The following is a 20,212-nucleotide window of genomic DNA, read 5'->3' on the forward strand; positions in this document are numbered from 1 at the left end:
TTCCCTGGGAGCAAAGCCTGACCCCCACCTGGCTCCACCCTCTTGTCAGGGAGTTGGAGAGAGTGAAAAGGTTCCCCCTGAGCCTTCTTTTCTCCAGTCTAAGAAGGAGGGAGCCCTCCCAGCTCCCTCAGCTGCTCCCCACAGGACTAACTATCCAGACCCTTTGACAGCTCCATTCCCTTCTCTGGACATGCTCCAGCCACTCAGTCTTTCAACTGGATTTGAAGTGTGGCCTCAGCAGTGCCCAGCACAGGGGGCTGGTCACTGCCTTCGTCCTGTGGCCACACTGTTGCTAGTACAGGCCAGGTGCCATTGGCCTTCTTGGCCACCTGGGCACACCTGGGCTCATGTTCAGCCACTGTCAACCAGCATCCCCAAGTCCTTTTCCCAGCAACTTTTCAGTCACTCTGTCCCCAGCCTGGAGTGCTCCATGGGGTTGTTGTGACCCAAAGGCAGAACCTGGCACTTGGCTTTATGAATGCAGTAATACAATCACAAGATCATTCTCCTCATCCTGACACAATTACTGTTTAACACAAAAACTACTTTGTGCAAAGGGACATTAACCAATAATGACTTTGTTAAAGTTGTAAAGAGTTGTGAATCTTAGAAAATAACATTTAGTTTAAAAAAGCTTTTTAAAAATCAGGGTGTACAGGATGGCAGTATCTTAGCCTCTGCACTGGAATGAGGGCCACAAATTCTAACATTCTGATTCAGTTATGATAGTGCTAAAGTTCAACTGGCATCTAATGGAGGTGGTTTTGCTTTGGGCAGTGAGATATAAAACCCCCAAACCGTCAAGTTCAAGAAAATACTGTGTTGTGCTTGTTAAGGGTTACAAACCAAAGAAAATCAAGAAGAGATCTGAGATAAGATAATATTGGGACTGCTTCTGATATCAAAGATGTGTTCTATTGAAAAAGCTTTTTATGGAGGAAAAATAAACCGCCCTAAACCTCATGAATCCCATCTCCATTGTGTCATGTCATTGAGGAAAATGCTGGCTTTCCAAAAGGATAGGATTCGCATTTGAAATTTTCAACTCCCCGAGCGTGTCTGGCCACCCAGTAGCATCAAATCCCTGGTGTGGATCTCCAGGGGCTCTTCCTTCCTTGGACAGCACTAATGTTCATGTTTTGGTTAATGTCACAGCTGGAGAGTTTCACTATTGCTCTGAGAATCATTAACCACCTTGTTGTGATTTTTAGCTCTCGTTCCCAGGAGGCCATGCTGTATTGAACAGCTGCTCCTGGCTCCTGCACCCCTCAGGAGGGCCATATTCCAATTTTTGGTTGGGCCGTGACTGCATTTTGTTTCTGCTGAGGGCTTTCTGCTAGACCAAAAAAGGGAAGGAGAATGGAGCAAATGCCAACCCCTTTCACTCCATTTCCTTGGATGGGGGGGGCTTCATTCTCCTCCATACAACTAAGGAGAGAGTCTGGCCAAAATTTAACATCACTCCTGCCTTTGTTGCATAAGTGACTTTCCAATATCCTCAGGCTCTGCAGGGCAGTCAGCCATAGCCCGGAGACACTCCCAGAACTGGTGCGCTCCAGCAGCTCGTAACCATGGAAAACACCTTTTTGTGCAGCTTTTATGGAACTCTGGTGAATCTGCACTTGCTATTTGAAGGCTAATATTTAGTTAAGGAAAAAATAAACACTGGAGGAAATGGAGGGTTGGTTCTGATTGACACACTGAATGGAGTCCAGTGGGTCCTTCTGGCAAACCCTCACTGAGGAGGCTTGCAACTTCAGTTTGCTTTACTCTTCATGTGGCCAATACTTCCACTGGCTTTGGTGTATATGTAATATTTTTTCTTAGAAAATGTTTCCTATAATCTACTTTTCTGTAAAATTTGTCCCTAAATTAAATTATATGCTTCTTCACAACTCAAGTCACTGTTATTCAAGCCCCTTACCAAAAGGAAGATGCGTGCCTGAATGTGCACAGAACTATATGTTTAGACATCAGCGTAGCTAATTAACAAACAGTAATTATTTTCCTAATCTTTTGTTTAAATACCATTAACTGGCTGCTCTTGAGAAAACCTCGATTCCCAATTAACGTGGCAGCTGTCTGCTGAACGCTGAGCCCAGTGGCCAGCCCCAGCCGACACCGACGGGTGTTCTGCTCACTTCAGCGGAGAAATGCCCGTTTTTCTGCCAGCTGAGAATCAGGCCAGACACACATTGAGCTTGTTTACACAATGACATTATCATAAACATTAAGTATTAAGATTACTGCTAAAATGATGTTGGGAATTTTTTTCTTTTCGACACCAGACACTGCCAGTAAACTGAGTCACAACTGTAATGACAAGTACACACTGACCTAGTTTTGTTTTTCCCGGTTCTGAAGACAAGGAAATAATAAGGCATTGCTGACTTTATTCAGTGATAACTATGACTAAACGTTAACCTTTTAGATTCCACTGCTGAATCTTATTGATAGGACTCGAAAGACAGTATCTCTCATCAGAGAGCATCAAAACTTCCTGATAGCACAAGTGTTGCTCTAAGGTCAGAAAGAGGAGCACAGGGGAGAGAACGAATCAACTTCTTTGCTCAACAAAAATCTGCTGATCAGTTCAGGAAGACCTGATTCTAGAAGATCGTGTTCACAGTCTTACCAGACTGTCTCATACTAAAACCCATTTTAATTTCCAAGCAAGCCAGAGCATCTTGCTGAGTTTGCAGTTGTGTGCTATCGTGTAGCAGAAGGCAATGCAAACCCCTGAGAACTCCCAGATCTTAAAAATGCCCCCTGGAACCTGTGCAAATCTCCTGAACAGTATATAAAGCTTTAAAAATGTAGGCTTCACTTGTTCACTTGAATAGTGAGTACCTCTTTGCACATCAAGCAGTGGTTGCATATAGCATTTAAATAATAAGCTTGAAAAGCACACAAAGGGATTTGCTCTTTCGATTAGATTGATTTTTGTTTGTGGATGTTATTTGGACTCCCTTCACTGTGGAACAAGTCCCCTACAGTTGCCATTAAAGCACTGAAAGCTTCCCTTTTGTTTTTAAATGTCAGTTTGAGCATAGCTTCATTAAATCATTTCACAATTAACTCCCTGAACATCCAGACTTTTTTTTAAAGCATCAGACACAGCTGAACTGCATTTGTTTCCCAGAAGAGTGAGTCCAAAGTGGTATCCCCATGTGTGTATCCAGGAATTCATATATTTGACTTGTGGCTTCACAAAATGCATATGGGAGCAGTGTGGGTGGTGGAGAGAGGATTAAAGCTTTCTCCCTAGCCCTGAAACATACCAAAACTTCTTGCCCAAAATGCAAGGCATAAGGGAAAGATGTCTGGGTTGATCTAGGAAGACTTATTCCCAAAAGAACTATAATTGAAGTCAACTGGAAAGAGTTGTTGGTTTAGCCCAGATATGTCTAAGCAGCGATGTTTTTGATAAGACTGTCTGACTTTCATGGAGGATCTATCCTCTAAAGCCTGGCTTGAGACACCAATTTATCACAGAATCATAAAATGGTTTGGTTTGGAAGGGTGTTGGAAGATCCAGTTCCAACACCCTGCCATGGGCAGGAACACCTTCCACTAAACCAAGTTGCTTAGAGCCCCATCCAGTCTGGCTTTGAACCATTCCTTGCATGGGATATGAACTTGCCTCCTTATGACAACAAACAAGATTCCAAAGGTCTGAGGTGTGTGCCACAGATTACCTACTGGCCTTGATTTCTCTCACATGTGGTTACGTGAAATGTCCACAGAGTCAGAAATAAAACTGCAACCTTAAGCTAACGCTTTTCTTGTTAACACAGAAGCAGCTCAGAATTTTGTCCATCATACAGAGAGCAGAGAGCCCTCCTGCTCCCCAAGAGCTAGTCCAGTCCTCATCTCTGAGCAGCGACCAATAGTTGTGCATGGCCATTAGCCCTTGGTTCCCGCTGCGTCTATACTTACTTGGAGAAGTGGGAGAGGTGGCCCCTCCTTCTGTTGATGTAGTTGGAGGTTTTGTGTCTGGCACTGGCAGAGGCACAGGCCTAGCCATTGGTGGCGGAGGTGGTGGTGGCAACATTGGGGTAGGAAGGAATGGATTGTGCACCTTGCCTTGGCTGCTACCATTGGGCTGCCGAAAAACAAGCAAACACAGAAATTATACTAAAAATCAGCTATTATCAGGAACCTCTAGTAATAACAATCTAATTGAAAGCTATGTGCAACACATTTACTATTACTTGAGAGGTGGCAAAGAAAGTCCCATTAGCAGCTGGTTGGAAATGTCCTGGATTAAATTCTGCTCCTCTTTACATTTCCTGCAGCACTAAGCCATGCTCAGTGAGAGGTGAAGCTGGATTTTTGACCCCAGCTCCCCAGTTTCGTGCCTCTGTTATCCCCTTGGGATATCAGTGCCTAGGATTCGAGTGTAAATTTCTTGAAGATACTGCTCATTAAGAGAAAAAACAAGCATTTTTGGTGGTCTTAAAAGTCATGCTGATATCTTATTACAGGAAAATGAATGAGTATATTTTAAAATAATTGCTCTCCCACATCTCTCTTGAGTTAGCAATAGTGTACCTCATGTTTTAGTTGCCATTAGGATTATATGGAAAAATGACCGGACTTAGAACTGCTTCATTTTACACATTGGGAAAAAAACACCCTCCCCTCTAGTCTGGGATGTGGTCGGTCACAGGCTGAAGGGGCTGAGCTATACAAGTGTGGTCTTTCAATTAATCACCAGAAAAATGTGTTCATAAGTAAAAGTGTTTTCAAGTATCACAAAAACAAGAAGCAGGCTTAGAAAAACATGCCGACCCTTCCCCCAGCTTTATTAAGTTTACATTTTAAATGTAACTCAGCCTGGACACTTGAAAACCATACAGATAGATGCCAAATACCATTACAAAGAGAAAGTAGGACAGGCTGTGAATCAGGTGTTCCATTTTAGTGACAAAAATGATGAGATCATTTTCGACAGCACTGTGCAAATTGATCTTACTGCAGTTCTTCTGGCACTGAGCATTGGCTTTTCCATTGATGATAAAAGCTCAGCTTTAAACACAGATCCATATTCTAAGTACTGCTAAAGAAAATAATATTTTAATTCCTGTTATGGTTTCCATTAGCCTGAATTACTGGGGACAAAATACTCATCCTGGCAAAGCACTTGGGACCTTATTCTCATTTCACCTGTTTTGGCACTGACAAAAAGCCTTAAAGTTGTGGAGGTGCAAATCACACTTGTGGTAGAGCAAAAATGGTTGAGGGCATAAATAAGACTCAAATTCATCTGCATTTTACTTAACAGCACTCCCACAGACTTCAAAGACTGCAGTTACTAGTGTTTGCAGCAAGAAGCAATCCTTCAGGGATATTTATTTTTCTAACATCCAGCACCTTTAATAAACTAATATATTAGTGACATCTCTCAAACACTATCTTGTCTCCCAATTAGGTCCCTTTCCTGCCAAGAAGACCCCTGCTGCATGTTCATTGTGAGTGTGCTAACAGTTCATAATGCTGAATGGTTTGGGATAAATTAAGCAAATGAATACTCAAGGAAAAAGAAAAGCACTGTATTGATTTGTTGTCTAGACATAAATGTATCTGCTAACATATTGCAGACATTATTCAAAGCCAGGACTAGATGGAATAAGTAGAGTCAGTTTTTCTGCTGGGGAAAGGAAAACACTGAGAACAATACAGTTTATTAAATAAATGTAATAAATTAGATGCTAATAATTAAACTAATTCTCATTAACACTTTCAGTTGTACGTATGTCAGGAGAGAAACAGTAATTTTGCCAGTTATTACTTCATTGGCTGGAAAAAGTTACATGCATTACATTTCATGAAATATTCAGAGCATTATTTTAGACTTGATTTACATAAAATTTATAAATTCTGTATTCAATTGGAATGCTATTTCAATAATAGCAAGATGATTCACTTTATTTGATTAAAAAAATGAAAATGGTTATTTGAAGCTTTGGAACTCTGCTTAATTTTTCATAGAGATAAGGGGAAAAGATAACTGCTTACAGAAATAACAAACCATAATAAACTGTACTTTTAACATCTTGAGTTCAAGTACTGGTCAACTTGATCTAAAGTGCTATAAGGCAGTATTTTTTTTTAATGAACTTAGCTGATCTGAAACATCTGTTTCTCACCCTCCCTTTTCCTGCTCCATCCCCCCCACTCTCCCCTGAACTTCAAAAATAATTAATAAAAATTATTCTACCTTCATATTTGGTTAACCCTGGTTGCACAAGGGTTACAACATATGCAGCAAAGTCATTTGTGGGGGGACCTAGAAGGTCACTGTAGCACCAGCTTCTCTGACAGTTTAAGCTAATTTTACCACAATGTGGTCGAGTGGTTTTTTGGGGAGGTTTCATGTTGTTTTTTAAAATACTTTTGCAGTAGCAGCATATTTTTAATTTTTTTTTTTCCTTCCAGCAACTATTCCAGGTGTGCTTCTGCACGCAACATACTGTTAAAATAACCCCATAAATAATCCCATGGTTAATTTTTTACATAGGACAAACACTTCTGAAGAAAGAAAAACGGCTTCCTTACATTTAGGAACCCCACCTGTCCAGCCTGCTGACCAGCGTCGGGGCAGACAAGTTGGACAAACTCTTTCAGAGTCTCCTGAGGATGATAGCGGATTGCTGGGTGTGAGAAGTATGGCCCAGGCTGTTGAATAATGGGTGATGTTGGAAAATGAAGAGTCGATGGTGTTGCATGTGGACTTGCTATAGGAAAGAAAACAAAGACGTTATATAGAGTTTTGCCTTCGGAAAATAAAACAGTTTAAATCTACTATTGTTTTATTTTTAGTCTTTCTTTCTTTTATTTTTTTTTTTAATGTACAGTGTTTTTTATACATCGGATCTTCACAATTAATATATTAGACCACATTGTGTCCTACACTCACTCCATCTACATCTTGGAAGCAAATGGAGCCAGACATTTTGAAGGATTTTCTGTATTTTTAGTGGACACGTATAAAGGATCCAGCAGTCCTTTGTGAGACTGAAAACTATTCATCACCTTAAGAGCAGCCCTCATCAATCAGGCAATAAAAAAATGGGAGATTAGGGTTGATTTAATTGACATTTCATGTAACTTGGATTTGCACATATGAATCCATTTTATATTGTATATAAATGGTCGATAATTTAAAGATGGTCTAACGTTTCTTGTTGTTGGGGTTTTTTTCCCACCTCAGTTTAGAAACATTTATTTTAAGTAACGTGTTTTCATCTAATAAACATGCACAAAGTGGCGAGATCGTTTGGAAAACTACATTTACATTTCCCCTGAATAATGTTAGCCTCAAATCTTCAGCAAGACCCCAGCTTGCATTCAGGGATGAAGTTTAATTTATGGGCCAACAAGCCAGCTGGAAAATGTACTCCAGAGAAGGTGCAGAGGTGTGATGTACACAAACCCATTGGCAATGACCGATTTTACCCTCAGCTGATTTCAGCAGAACTACAAGTGCAGCTGAAGAGCCTTCTGCTCTCCTGCATTATGTGACACCTTTGCCCAGTTCCTTGGCCTTCAAAATGTATGGAGTTGGACCCTTGTTAGTCAACAGTGTTTTCCACTGTTGTTGTCACCATGAGGTAGCAAGTGCTGCCACTTACAGTGCCATGAATTGTCCCTTTCCCCTCTAAAATGAGAATTCACTCTTCTTTTAGAATGACCAATTAATCTGGTGTGCACAAGGTCATCTGTAAATCACAGTTTATTTCTCACCAAACAGTCATTGTTATGTTCCTGTTGCTCCCTTGGCATGTTATCCTAGGAATCTTTGAGGGGTGTCCATGTGCATAGACTGCACTTGTACACCACACATAACCATTAGATAAAGGCTATGCAGGGGAGGGAATATCCTACAGAAACTCATGTGTTGGCTTTGAAGTACGTTAAATATACAAGAGGGAAAAAAAAAGCCTTTGGTACTTCCAGAAAAATTGGAGAGATGCAGGAAAGTTGACTAAAATCAAACAGAAATGAGCAAACATTCATTTCATGATGAATGTTATGAAAAACCTTCAGTTAAATAAAAGCTAAAATCTGCTTCTTACTCTTGTTCATTGCCAGTTTAATAATATGACACTTTATTAATAATTTTTTTCTTAAGCATTATTAAACCATTAGCAAACTCAAGAGCCTGAAGATGTGGATAAAACATCTGAGACAGCAGCAAGGAAACTACTGCATTACCCTGTAAACATTCATTAAGGGTTGGCTGGGCAGCACTTCTATGCTCTTCCTTCTCCATGATGGGATAGGAATGATTGCTTTGATGCCACCCCCAAAAAGAGCTGCACTCATGCCAGGGGTGCTGGTATGGGATGGATGTGAAGGTCTTGCTCTTGCCGTGAAAAGCACTCCTGTATCCATGTTAACCCCACAGATCTGCTCCCCTTAGTACTGCTCACAACAGAGAGAGAAACACACACTAAATGTGTGCTAATAAATGGGAAAACACCACAGAAAGCAAGCATAGAGATGAGAAGCCAAAAGACACGCAACCTTCAGCTGTCTCTGGTGGAAGCAGATGGATATCCAGAGAAACTCCTTGGAAAGCACGGGCTATACCTATCTTATAACACCTAGATATCGTGACATGTGGGCTGAGCTGAAAAACAGTGTCTTCCCACAGCTGTGCCAGGTCTGCAACGCTGCACTTGGGAAAAGGAAACAAGAAGCAGCATATCCCACACTCCTCGTTATGGAAATGTTGACAGCTATTCCATGGCCAAGGCAAACACCTGTCTACCCAGCCTGTTCAACCTGTCTGCACATCTGGGCTTATCTCCTGTGTTTTTTACAAACCTTGTTAATTATTTCTTATTCACTTTTTAGACAAATAGTTTTGTTTGAGTTTGCATCTTAAATCACAGTATATTTGAAAACTCTTTAGATAAAGAACCCAAATCTTCAAAGGAAGAAATAAAGGCTGTTTTCCTGTCCCCAAACTCCTGGGAGAGGCTGTAACTTTGAAGTCTGCTATTAAAGGTAGAGATAATGGGGAATTCCCCTTAGGAACTCTGGGTGTCTACCATGGAGCCAATTATTAGAGTCAACAGAGAACTAAGCAGAACTAACGGTGTCTAAGGAGTTGTTCATCTTATCCCAAAACAGACTCCTACCTTTGACTGGACTTCACTGACCACACTGACTGGCTCACTGGTGGATGTGCAAGGAGCCCACTGGTACTGCTCTGAGGTAGATACCTCCAGTCTATGTACACACCTTCATTTAGGTGAATCCTACCTAAAGTGGCAGCCTCTGATCTCACCTACACCAACCCCTGAGGTGGAACCACTTTAATGACACTCACGTCAGAGCCACTTCAGAGGTATGAAGATACTATAACCTATTGCAGGAAACAACAGTCATTTTAGAGCTCCTCAAAACATTTTGCCAGGAATATTGCTTCAACTGAAGCTGTCAGCAAGTGTTTTGATGACTACAACAAAATTTTTATTATCATACAATATTTCTATCTTTTTTTAATATCAAATATATTCTTCCTCTCTTTCTTCCTATCTCCTCTTGTAGTTTCCCCTTTCCTTGTGTGTCAAATGGAATATGAAGGATGAAGATAAAAGTGAGAAATAAAAATTTATGTGGTAAACATCTAATTTTGTAAAAAAATAGATTGGGATTTAAAAAATATTTTTTAAAAATTTCCTTTTAGTATCAGCTCTTTTAAGACTATTTGAAATTGTTATGCAACTGCACTGTCGTTCGTACACATCTGGGAACAAACTCATTCCTATTCTTTCTCTGGATGAAAAGGAGATAGGCCTGAGACCACACTGTATTTAGCTTTTCCAAGGTGTGGGTCTTCATTTAATAATTTGATTTGCTCTAAGAAAGATAAAAGAAATATCCACTGGTATGTAAGTAGTGAGTCTTTCTCTGTTGCCTTGACTTCCTCAGCATGTGAGGGTAGAAAACAAAGTGGAAATCACGTGTCACTGATCTTCCCAAAGAGAGAGAGAAGAAAAATGAATGCAGAAATAAGCAGTAATAATTCAGCAAAGTAAAGTGCTGCAAAAAGGAGAAAGTGGTTCCTCTTCAGAGTCTTGGCTAATTCCACAGCACAGCTGAGGGCTTTCTGCTGACCACAGGAAGGACTGGGGGAAGGAAACCAGACCAAATAGCCATCAGTCTGTGCCATACAGTGACATGGAGGGGTCATTTTCTTCTTGGCATAAGAAGTAATGAGTGGAATACAGATCTCCAAAAGGTTTGTTTTTGCAGCTTCTGACTGGGAAATACCAAATTTCTCAAGAGGCAAAAGGAGGGGCTGTTTGGTGAGAGGAAAAATCCACTACTATTAAACTGATCAACATTCCAAATGTGCCTGCCTGATACTAGAGAGAGGGAATTAAATGCTTAAGTCTAAAAACTGCTGGCCCAGATACAGACCATTACTCTGATGGTTGTGTTGTGGTCAGCAACTCTGGTGAGTGCAAAACTGACTGCTCAAACAAGTTCTGAGCACAGAACACAACCATGTTTCCAAATATAGGAATCCCCACAAATATTTTGAATCAGTTAAAGCATGAGAGGTAATACAGAACAGGTTGCTATTTTCCTTATTTGCCTCTAAAATGCCATGATCTTCAGAAACTCTTAACAAAAATGATAGTCATTAATTCCAAATACCACACCTACGCTGATGCAAATGGTCCCGTGTATGAGAAGAGGTTCCTACTACTTCTTATGGAGTATTACAAGTCTTAATCAGTGATTGTAAATTCTTTGAGATCTTCAAATGGAAGATAAAATAGGTCTTTGTCTATTATTTATTTACTTATTGACTTATTATTTATGTATCCCTAAGCAGCTCCATCCTGCCAAACCATATTTCTCCTGGCGTCTTTCAGCCTGTGACATTTATATTTTATTATTGACCTCAGTAAATGACATAAAATATAAGTTCTACAACCTATGAAAAGATGTGTATTCCAGATCAGAACTTCATTTTACCTGCTGTAGGTACAGAGGAGTTGGACTATCTGGTGTTATTAAATCTGTTATTTTGTGTGGGGGTTGAAGGTAGGAGTTATCCTTCCATCTCAAGGCAAGCATAAATATTTCAAAGCACACATGATTCTAATTCCATTGAAGCTCGTCTGAAACATCCCAGACTTTTTATTGAAAATGAGATGATAATGTATGGTGGCCTGCAACAGATATACCAGTATTTTAAAACTACGACTATTGGGCCAAGTAATTATGCAGTACAGCTGTTGTGTGCTATACTGGATTCTTCAGTGTTTTATGAGCTTGTGGAGCTGTGCAGCACAGAAGTCAGAGGGTTTTTCAGAACGCTGAATTCAAATGTCTGATTATGCAGGTCTGTCTTGTCTTTTCCCTTCTTGATTTGTAGTAGCCAATAACAAAATAAGTAATGGATAAAATAAGCTTCACTTATTGATTAGGTGAGCACTGCATATGGCTGAGGCTATGAAGAAGTGCCAAAATTGTGAATTTTGTTCAACTGAGTGATCAGATAATAAAAAATAAGTTAATTTGAAGCAGGTTATAGTTTTCTTCAGATATTTAGTACTCTGGAACAAAGGAGCAGTCCTGATAAAGAGGAGTGGGATCTTTGTTCCCAGGGAGTGCTCACTGATGTGGTAAAAGGATGTTGGGATTGCACCTGCAGTGCTCAGATTTCTCCACCACCACAGCCCAACATATGGGGGGACATATTGGTCCATCCACCTTCCATCTCCTCTTCCAAAAAGCCTTGCCAACCCCTTCAAGTCCAGATGACTGGATAAAATTGCTTTCTTCATAAAGTCGTTTGAAGTCTTTGTAAAGGTCACTTAGTGTTGCTCAGGAAAAGGCTACCATCACCCTGCACCCCTTGCCTGCTCTAAGGAGGGCTGGGAATCAAAATCACTGTTCCTTCACAGGCCCATGGTTCATCAGACCAGGAGAACAGTGCATCAGCTTCACTAGGGCACAGTGCTCAGATATCTCCTCTATAAAGTGATAATTAAGTTTACTAATACTTCATTAAACATTGATCAGCCTTCCTAGAAATAGTAACATTAGAATCATAATGAAACAGGATCGTTTTTATCAGCTTGTTTTTGAGGCCATTATAATTGGCTTCATTACAATTAAGAAAGTATTTTTTTAAAAGTCATTTCCCTGGAAATGTTAGAGAACAGTTTGTTCTGCTAGTGGTTTCCACGTCAGGCTTCTAAGTTGCTTTAACTCCCTGTGTGCTGTAAGCTTTTTCCTACCATTCCAGTGTTGCCATTATGCGAGATATATCCCACCCTTTGTACCCCAAAGGTACTTATTCTGAAAATTGACCATATTAGAGTACTAATTGGCTAAGCCACCATGCTGGCTGATGTGAAATGCTTTCAAACACCATGAAACAGCTGTGTTTATCGGAAATATGAAGAGTGACTTTTTAATAAGGAGATCTGGCAATAATCCAAATTTGTTGAAAGGAACTTACACTTCTGTGTATAATACAATACAAGAGGTAAAGAATGGAAGCCTAAAACAATAGCTTTAAGCCCCCAGATTTTGGTGATGAAAGCAGTTACCCAAACAAGAAAAAAAAATAATTAAGAAACTTGGGCTGGGATTTGCAGAGGTCCTGAGAGAATTCATTAACTGCTTTTGAATTTCAATGGGAGCTGTGTCCCTATAACTCTTTCAAAGGTTTCTGAAAGTCCCCATTTTTCTTACTGCCCATTAGGGACAGATTTTAGGGTGATAAATGTAGAGAAATAGCTTACTCAGGTTAGCAAGAACTTGCCTTTACCTAAATACTGAGCTGCTGAGGGTAAGATGACCAGTCCTAGGATGAGCCCTTTGAGGGGAATTCACAGCACTGGAAAACTTAAATATTGTTTAAGTCCCATAATGGTGCAAAGGGGTTGTTTGGCAACATGTCTGTTGGGGCCATGGATGAGCTAAATTCAAACTGATCCTGTGTCACATTCCCATTTGCACTGACAAGGCTGAGAAATCATGGGGCTGTAGAACAAAAATAGGCTTTACCCTCTTAGCATGGGTAAAATTTAGATATCGCTGATATTTTCTCCCACATGTAGACAAACATAGATGAAAAATTTAAAATATAATATACACAGCTGACCAATGCAAGAGATATACAAATACCCTAAATAGGATTGATGGAGGAGCTGTTCCTGTCCATGAATATCAAAAAGAAGGGCTGAATTGTAGAATATCCATCTCTCAGCTCCAGAAGTCAAGTGCAGGTGGTCAGCTAAGCACTGTTGAAAAAACAGACCCATGGTATCCCCAAATCAGGGCTGGCTCTCAGCCCCTTTCTGCTGCTCTGAGTGGTACAAGGCACCTGGACCCTTTGTTCAGAAACACTCTTTCTGTAAGAAATTTTGCAGTAGCAAATGGGAGGCAGAAGTACATTTTGCCAAGACCCACGGAGTTCCTTGCAAAAGGAAAATATGCTGAAAGCTGTGTTTGAGCTCAGGGTTGAGCTCTGGACTGCTGAGTAGTACAGGCTGCATTTGAAAACCTGTAGAGCTGAACTGAGCACTTGTTCCAGATTCTGGCATGGGCAGGGGGCCAGTTAAGTTTGCTATTTTGAGCAGATTGTTTTAAAACATGTCAGAATTCTACTGCCTTTGAGAGATCAGAATACTATAGAATTGATTACATCGGGACAGAAATAAAACTCATACCTATAGAAAGCACTCCTCCCTTACAAGACTATAGCTAGGGGTCAAAAACCCCCTAATTTAACGTATTCATAGAATTCCCGCATCACATCAAATGCTGTCAACTTGTGCATATTATTATTGCTTTTAATACACATGATGTATTCTCATATATTCTCATCATAAGATAAAAACTGCTGCTAGGAAAATATATCATGTCTTTCTTATAATGAAATGCAGTTGATAAGTTTACAATAGAAATGTAAATTCTCTTAAAAACTGCAACCTTTATGTGTGTGATGATATAATTCTGCTTTGATACTAAAAAGGGCATGGTAATGGAATCTGTGACTTTGGAGTGATATATTGCTGTTAAGTTAATAGGACTCCACATTCCCATTTCTAATATCAGTGTTTTTTCCCCCCTTTCATTCTGTAGATGGTAAGCTGATACTACGTAAACATTGTTAAAGCTATAGTTCCACGCTACAGTAATTCACTTAACTTTAACATGATTTATGGTTCTGTCAATAAAGGAGGTTGAAAATCCAGAGCTCTGATGCTTAAACATGGGTCCCATATTTAAAGTAATAATGTGCTTTTTGTGTGTGTCTGAAGCTAGAAGAATTTAGCATAACGCAGAGATAAAAATATTATAGTTCACTGCACTGTTTAAAGCATATAGTTTAACTTCACGGATACATCAAAGAGAGCAAAGAAACTGAAGTCAGTGTCAGTAAAAGCATGGGTAAAACACTCTGTTCCTGCAGCACTTTATTTTTATATAATTTTTTAGGGATGCATGAAATCCTATTAGTATTTTTAACACTCCCCTTTTTTCGTTCTTTTGCTCAGTTAGATCAGCTCCTTTTGTCAGGATGAGTTTAAATCTGGGTCCACTGTGTTAATCACCCCCCTTTCTTCTTTCTGGCACTTACCCTCCAGGCATTTTGCCTCTTTAGGAGATTAAGCGACCAAGTCATCTTGTTGCTCTAACATGTCCTCACTGGAGCAACATATTAACACAACTCCACTGCAAAAGAGCCCTCTTTAGAAGTTTGCTGCAGGGATGACAAATTAACCCAGCATGGTGTCCCACACATCTATCTCAGTACAAATTATTAGTGTAATAGAGCTTTTAGTTATGCATTTATCTAGTAATTATTGAATGGTTATACAAAATGAAGCTGAGCAATCACGGCCCTTTATGAGGCGGGCTCGGTGGGTGGTCTTATAGTTAATTTAGGATAGGACTGTCTAAGCAGTTCACTCACACACAAATTAGCTGAACAGCCTGCTCCTTTAAATATTTCCTATGTCACAGGCTAACTCTTTACAATACAACAAAGGTAGAGTTTTAATTACACGGTTCCTGACTTTTGTTTAGCTGAAGCTTTAACCGTTTGCAAACCTCCCTCCCTGTCCTCCCTGCCTGGGCATTGCAGTCGGTGGCAATTTGGGGACCGTGTCATTGCTAAACCCTGACCTTGAGGCCATCTGTTAGAAACTGCTTTTCCTTCAACACCAGATTATTGCAAACTGAGTGGAGAAAATCAAAATCTTCTCCTACACAGTCAGCTATCCTGACATTGTAAACTGCAACATGTAAACTCATCTGATGGGCAGCATTGTGCTATTTATGGCTTCACCTCAACTTTCTCACCCTTGTGGTGTGACTCTCTCCTCTTTTGGCTATCTGACATTACCATCCCTTGATCTGAGGTGTCTGCATCAAAATGAAGTTGCACCACTTTGTTTTTGTCAAAATTCAAAGGAAAGTAGAAGGTTACACCAGTCTGCCAGCTGACAGCACTGAGGAGCAGCCACTGAGAGTTGTACAGAACAGGATATTACAAAATGTCTTTTTACACTGTGCAGCAGGAATTATCACTTTGATTCACTTGAAGCTGGTTGACAGGACAGCGAACAGGCACTGATACTTTGGTGACCCAGTCGAGAATTTAGATAGAGAAGGGCACAATATCTTTCCAGATATGTGACATAAAGTTTTTGCCACTTTGGCACGAACAGAGAGTACTGTCCTGCAGTGTTTCCCTGGCAGCCCTTGTCCTGATAAAAGTCTCAATGGCGATGGTAATTATGGAGAAATTAATATAATGGAAACCAGTCCACTGGTTGACTTTCATTCCTTCTTCTTTCTGCTCACACACCCACTTCCTCGGATTCTTCCCTTTGTGCTGTATTTCTTGCCTCTTGTAATTGTGTTTCTCCTTCATTTATCTTCCTAACATACCATCTCATTGTTATATTTTTTTTCTTTACTTGCCTTTTCTTCCTTGCTTTTTGGCTTGCAGGATCCACACTGTCATATTCTGTGGAAATGCTTGAATGCTCTGCAGCACAGGCTGCTGTACATCCTGGGTTTACAAGATCGTGGTCAATTTAACTTTTAGCTCCAGATATAAAGTCACTAGAGTGTAAGTAGCAATACATGGAAGCCTAAAACCACTTATGTAAATACTGCTGTCACCCATGGTATTTAAATCCTTCACTGTCTGGTAAAGAGTTCAAGTGGTCTGGGAAATTTTGTGAGGTGCCAGCAATACACTATGGCTTTGCAATGCTGGAGTGCTGTGGTGAATTACACTGACCACCAAATAATCTAATTTGCAGGTAACAAAAGTATGCTGCGTAGGAGTAAGAGATTTGAGTGCTTGAATGTATTTGAAATAAATTCTAAAACTGATAGTGATGCTAAAGCCACCCTATAGGTGATCAATTTACCATCTGCCAGGCACTGAGTCCTAACCACGCTGGTCCAGAGAAGACATATGGTGCATTCATAGAGTCATGCCCAAAAAACTGCCATCATCAAGTGAGGCTCCATGAATCACTTTGCTAGCTTAGCACCAAAGAAACTTGGATCTTGCCACCATCTGTTGGAACTACTGAGGAGTCACTGAAGCATTGGCATCCATGCGCCAGCACTCACTGCACATCTGGTCCGTTGGTCAGCCAGCTCGGATCCTCTCTGCTGGCTACTGCCCAGCTGGGCCGAGCACTGGCAGCAGCACCAGTGCAGAGAGGAGTTAGTGCACAGCCCTCCAGAACACAGAGCATCCAGACAATTTAATGAGAGCAGAGGTTTTCCAACTGGTTCATTGGATGGAGCATCTCAGAGCTAAGAAATCCTCTTAAGGATCTACTCCTCCTCCAAGGAAGTTTTGTTTCCAGAATGACTCACTTTGGGGATGACTGGGAAGGGCACTCAGTATCCTGGGATACCCCAGCATATGATGTGCACTGTATTCTAAGGGATGTTTGAAAGCGTGTGAAAGATTCGGGAATATTCCTGAGAAGTTATAAATCACTGGTTGTCAATGACAACACCTGCCATGAATAGTCTACAGCTTCTTCTCTGCTATTTTGATCATGCTTTACAAATGCATCTCATACACACATCCAAGTGATAAACTTGCACATATGAACATGAGAAGGATATCGAACCTTCTTGTGATTGTTTGGTTGGCTGAGGAGCTTACTCTGATCTTGACCTACTTACTCACAACTCTTCTCTCTCTGAAATCTCTCTGAAGATTGAAGATTAAATCCTGCTCTTAGTTTTCTGAAGACCCCTCAGAATGACCTGCCACTGACCATTTACATAATGCACCTGTATCCAAAGAGAATGTAACATATGTGTGCTATATCATTTCTGCAGAGGCACAACTTGCAGTAAGTACTGGTGGATATGAATTGCTGAATTATATCCTCTTATACTATTGCATTATACTCTTTATGCTGCCACTTCTGATACCTGAAAAGCTTCTCTCTTGTGCTTACTGTCCCTAAAGTACACTGGAGGCAATGGGATAAAGAACAAAGCTGGATTTGCAGGAAATAATCCATCTCAGTATATTACCCTGTACTAACAGAACGATCATTGTAGCAGAGAAATAAACACAGCCAGTGTGCTTGGAAGAATACTGAGAAGGAATGTCCAAAAAGAACAAAGAATGAAGTCTGAGAGAAGACTTTTCCAGGATGATGACACTTAAAGAAATTCAGAGGGATTTTTTTCCTGAAAATCTGTGAGACTTTGTGAACAATCATAAAATAGAAGATGTTGAAGAAGAACAGTTTTGGTTAACCGGTTAGGAACCACGATGATTAAAAACTGTGCTACTTCTTTATGGAGTTAGTAAAGACATCTCCTTCCAAACAAACAAAATTTGGGACTGTAATAATTGTATTTGCTCTTTCAACTTCTGGCTGCCATTGAATGTTCTTCTCACGTAGCCGATGGATATCCGCCAGTGCACAGAAAAAGTCTTGTGAAAACAGACTGTAGATGAGATTTAAACAAGGCCTCACCAGTGAGATATTTCCTCTCTCAACCACACAAAAATCCGAAACACAGAGGGTCTGAACAGGGGCAGACAGAGGCAGTCAATGATCTTAAAAAATTAGTGGGAGGTAAAACATAGCTAAATAAAGGAAGGCCTATTAACTAATCAATCAACAACCCGAATCTAAAAGGCTGAACTTCTAAAAGACAGGAATTCGGAGTCAGCTGATGTGCACTGAATAGAATGTTAATGGAAGCTTCATATTATTCATACTTATATCACCAATTAGCAAGGCTTTTAAAAGAAGATATATTTGCCAGATAGCTCAGATCCAAATTTCAAGGGAAATCTGTACAGAGCTTAGATGCCTAAACATCTTCTGAGGATCTAGGTGTGTGTCTAAGGGTAATGAATAATTTTAATGGATTAACCACAACAAATCAAACTATAATAAGTAGATTTAACAAAGCACAAAACTCCATGAAGTACAGGTCTGATCTTGCTTCAACTCTGCAATTCCACCACTTCTCACCACATCACCTTGGACTGTGCAGACAAAGAGGCTCCTCCTAGTTTAAGCTGCCCTCAGTAAAAGCACGCTGATGCCAAATAGACATTTCCAAATAATTTCTAGGATGAATTGCTAATATGCCTTTTTATGCTTCACCATTCGACCAATTCCTTAATAATCTTCTCTAAATGAAACAAAATTTTATAGCAGAAAGAAACATGTCACAACCATTCATTCCTATTTTTGTATCTTCCAAAGAGGTTTGTAAGAGGATTCATTCATTTGTGTCTCTTACTGTGCCCAAGTGAGTTCTTTTTCAAATGTGAACTGAGAATTACATTTAGTTTTCTAGGCTAAATGCAAATGCATCTTTCTAACAAAAAATGTATAAGCACATCTAGACCCAGAGGACATCTCTTTTACTTGGAAAGTCAGTCAGAAGAGTACTGGGAGGAAAACCAGCCAAAGCATTGAAGGAATCAACTTCAAAGGAGTCCCCTAACAAGGCGGTTCTTCGGCACACTGACACCAACAGCACGAGAATAAACAACTGGCAGAAGGAAAGCCACAGTGCTGGAAGACAGGCGAGGGTCAGAAGTGATGGATGGGTCCCTGTCTCAAGCAGTTGGACTGAATCAACGTGATGAATGGTCACAAGCAGAAGACACTCTCTGCAACACATCCTGTCCCTTTCCCCACCCTCTTCAAATAAAACCCTAAGCCCCCAGAAACCAGCGTTTCCACCTTAGGCACTTTCGAGTGGACATCAGGAGCTTGCCTAAAGAGCCCAGCCTAACAAAACCAAACTCTAGACACCTAAATCCTCAGGGTTCTCAAGGTTCTGAGCACAGCCTCTGTCTGGGCAGGTCACAGGTGGTGATGGCTTTCCATGGAGAGGCGCTGGGATGGACACTGGGTGCCATGGCACATGTTTAAGCTGCCTGGGGGCTCTTGGGTAAAGCCTCACCTCTGGGTCCTGTAATGACAGGTCGATGGTGCTGTGTGAAAGCCGTTCCAAGGGAGGAGGTCTGCGAAGGCGAGGGACTGCTGAAACCAGACTTCTCTGACTTCTTTAATGTAGTTGGCGATGGCATTCCTGGCAAGAATGATTGATAAGTGCAATTTAATAATGCTAGGTCATGGAACGACAGCCTATGCATTGTGAAAGGGGGTGCAGAAGCAGCTAGACACACTTAAAGGACAAACGAAGCGAACACAACAGCAAGCTGAAAGCTCACTTTTATTTGTGGTCTTTTTGAAGGCAGAAGCAGCCATGGTTTGCTCTGAGCCATGAGTACTAAAAGGCAGCCATATTTTTCTTATAAATCTGAAATATGGATAGGATGCAGCTTATTATTGCTACTGAAACCTACTCTGCTTTATTTTTAGAAATGGGTAATAGCTGGAGCATTTGGATTTTTACAGGCTTTTTATGAGTTCTGTCTTTCACTCGTTGGTTTAGTAGATTATTGCAAATGGATCTTTTAAATGTGCTGCACGACTCAAGGCACAACTAGAGAATGAAGTTTTCTGAGTTCAAATTCTGCCTCCCCTTACTCTCTTGACTTCAAAGGTATTTGAAAGTAATATATTTATGTGCTTCTCTTTTGCTTTCAATTTTTTTTAAAGGGTGAATGGTATTTTTGTCTTGATATTAAAAGCCGCACTAGAATTATTTCAGAGTTGTATAATGCCCTTGA

The 20,212-nt window shown here is 40.4% G+C and overlaps 1 protein-coding gene across 12 annotated transcripts in view; it reads right to left on the bottom strand.

The window, feature by feature from the left end:
- Positions 1 to 20,212, bottom strand: part of NFIA (nuclear factor I A) — a 411,264-nt gene that overhangs the window by 34,312 nt on the left and 356,740 nt on the right. For 7 of the 12 annotated variants that reach the window (XM_018072107.3, XM_018072106.3, XM_018072108.3 and 4 more), the window contains 3 exons: positions 19,480 to 19,608; positions 6,562 to 6,740; positions 3,940 to 4,105 (listed from right to left, as the gene is read on the bottom strand). In XM_018072107.3, the coding sequence (XP_017927596.1) occupies positions 3,940 to 4,105; positions 6,562 to 6,740; positions 19,480 to 19,608 (474 nt within the window). The remainder of the gene's footprint in view (positions 1 to 3,939; positions 4,106 to 6,561; positions 6,741 to 19,479; positions 19,609 to 20,212) is intronic. The other 5 variants (XM_008925171.4, XM_018072110.2, XM_018072109.2 and 2 more) reach the window with 3 other exon arrangements.

This window comes from Manacus vitellinus, unplaced genomic scaffold (assembly GCF_001715985.3).
Source record: "Manacus vitellinus isolate BGI_N305 unplaced genomic scaffold, ASM171598v3 scaffold_21_pilon, whole genome shotgun sequence".
In the NCBI taxonomy this organism is placed as follows: Eukaryota; Metazoa; Chordata; class Aves; order Passeriformes; family Pipridae; genus Manacus; species Manacus vitellinus.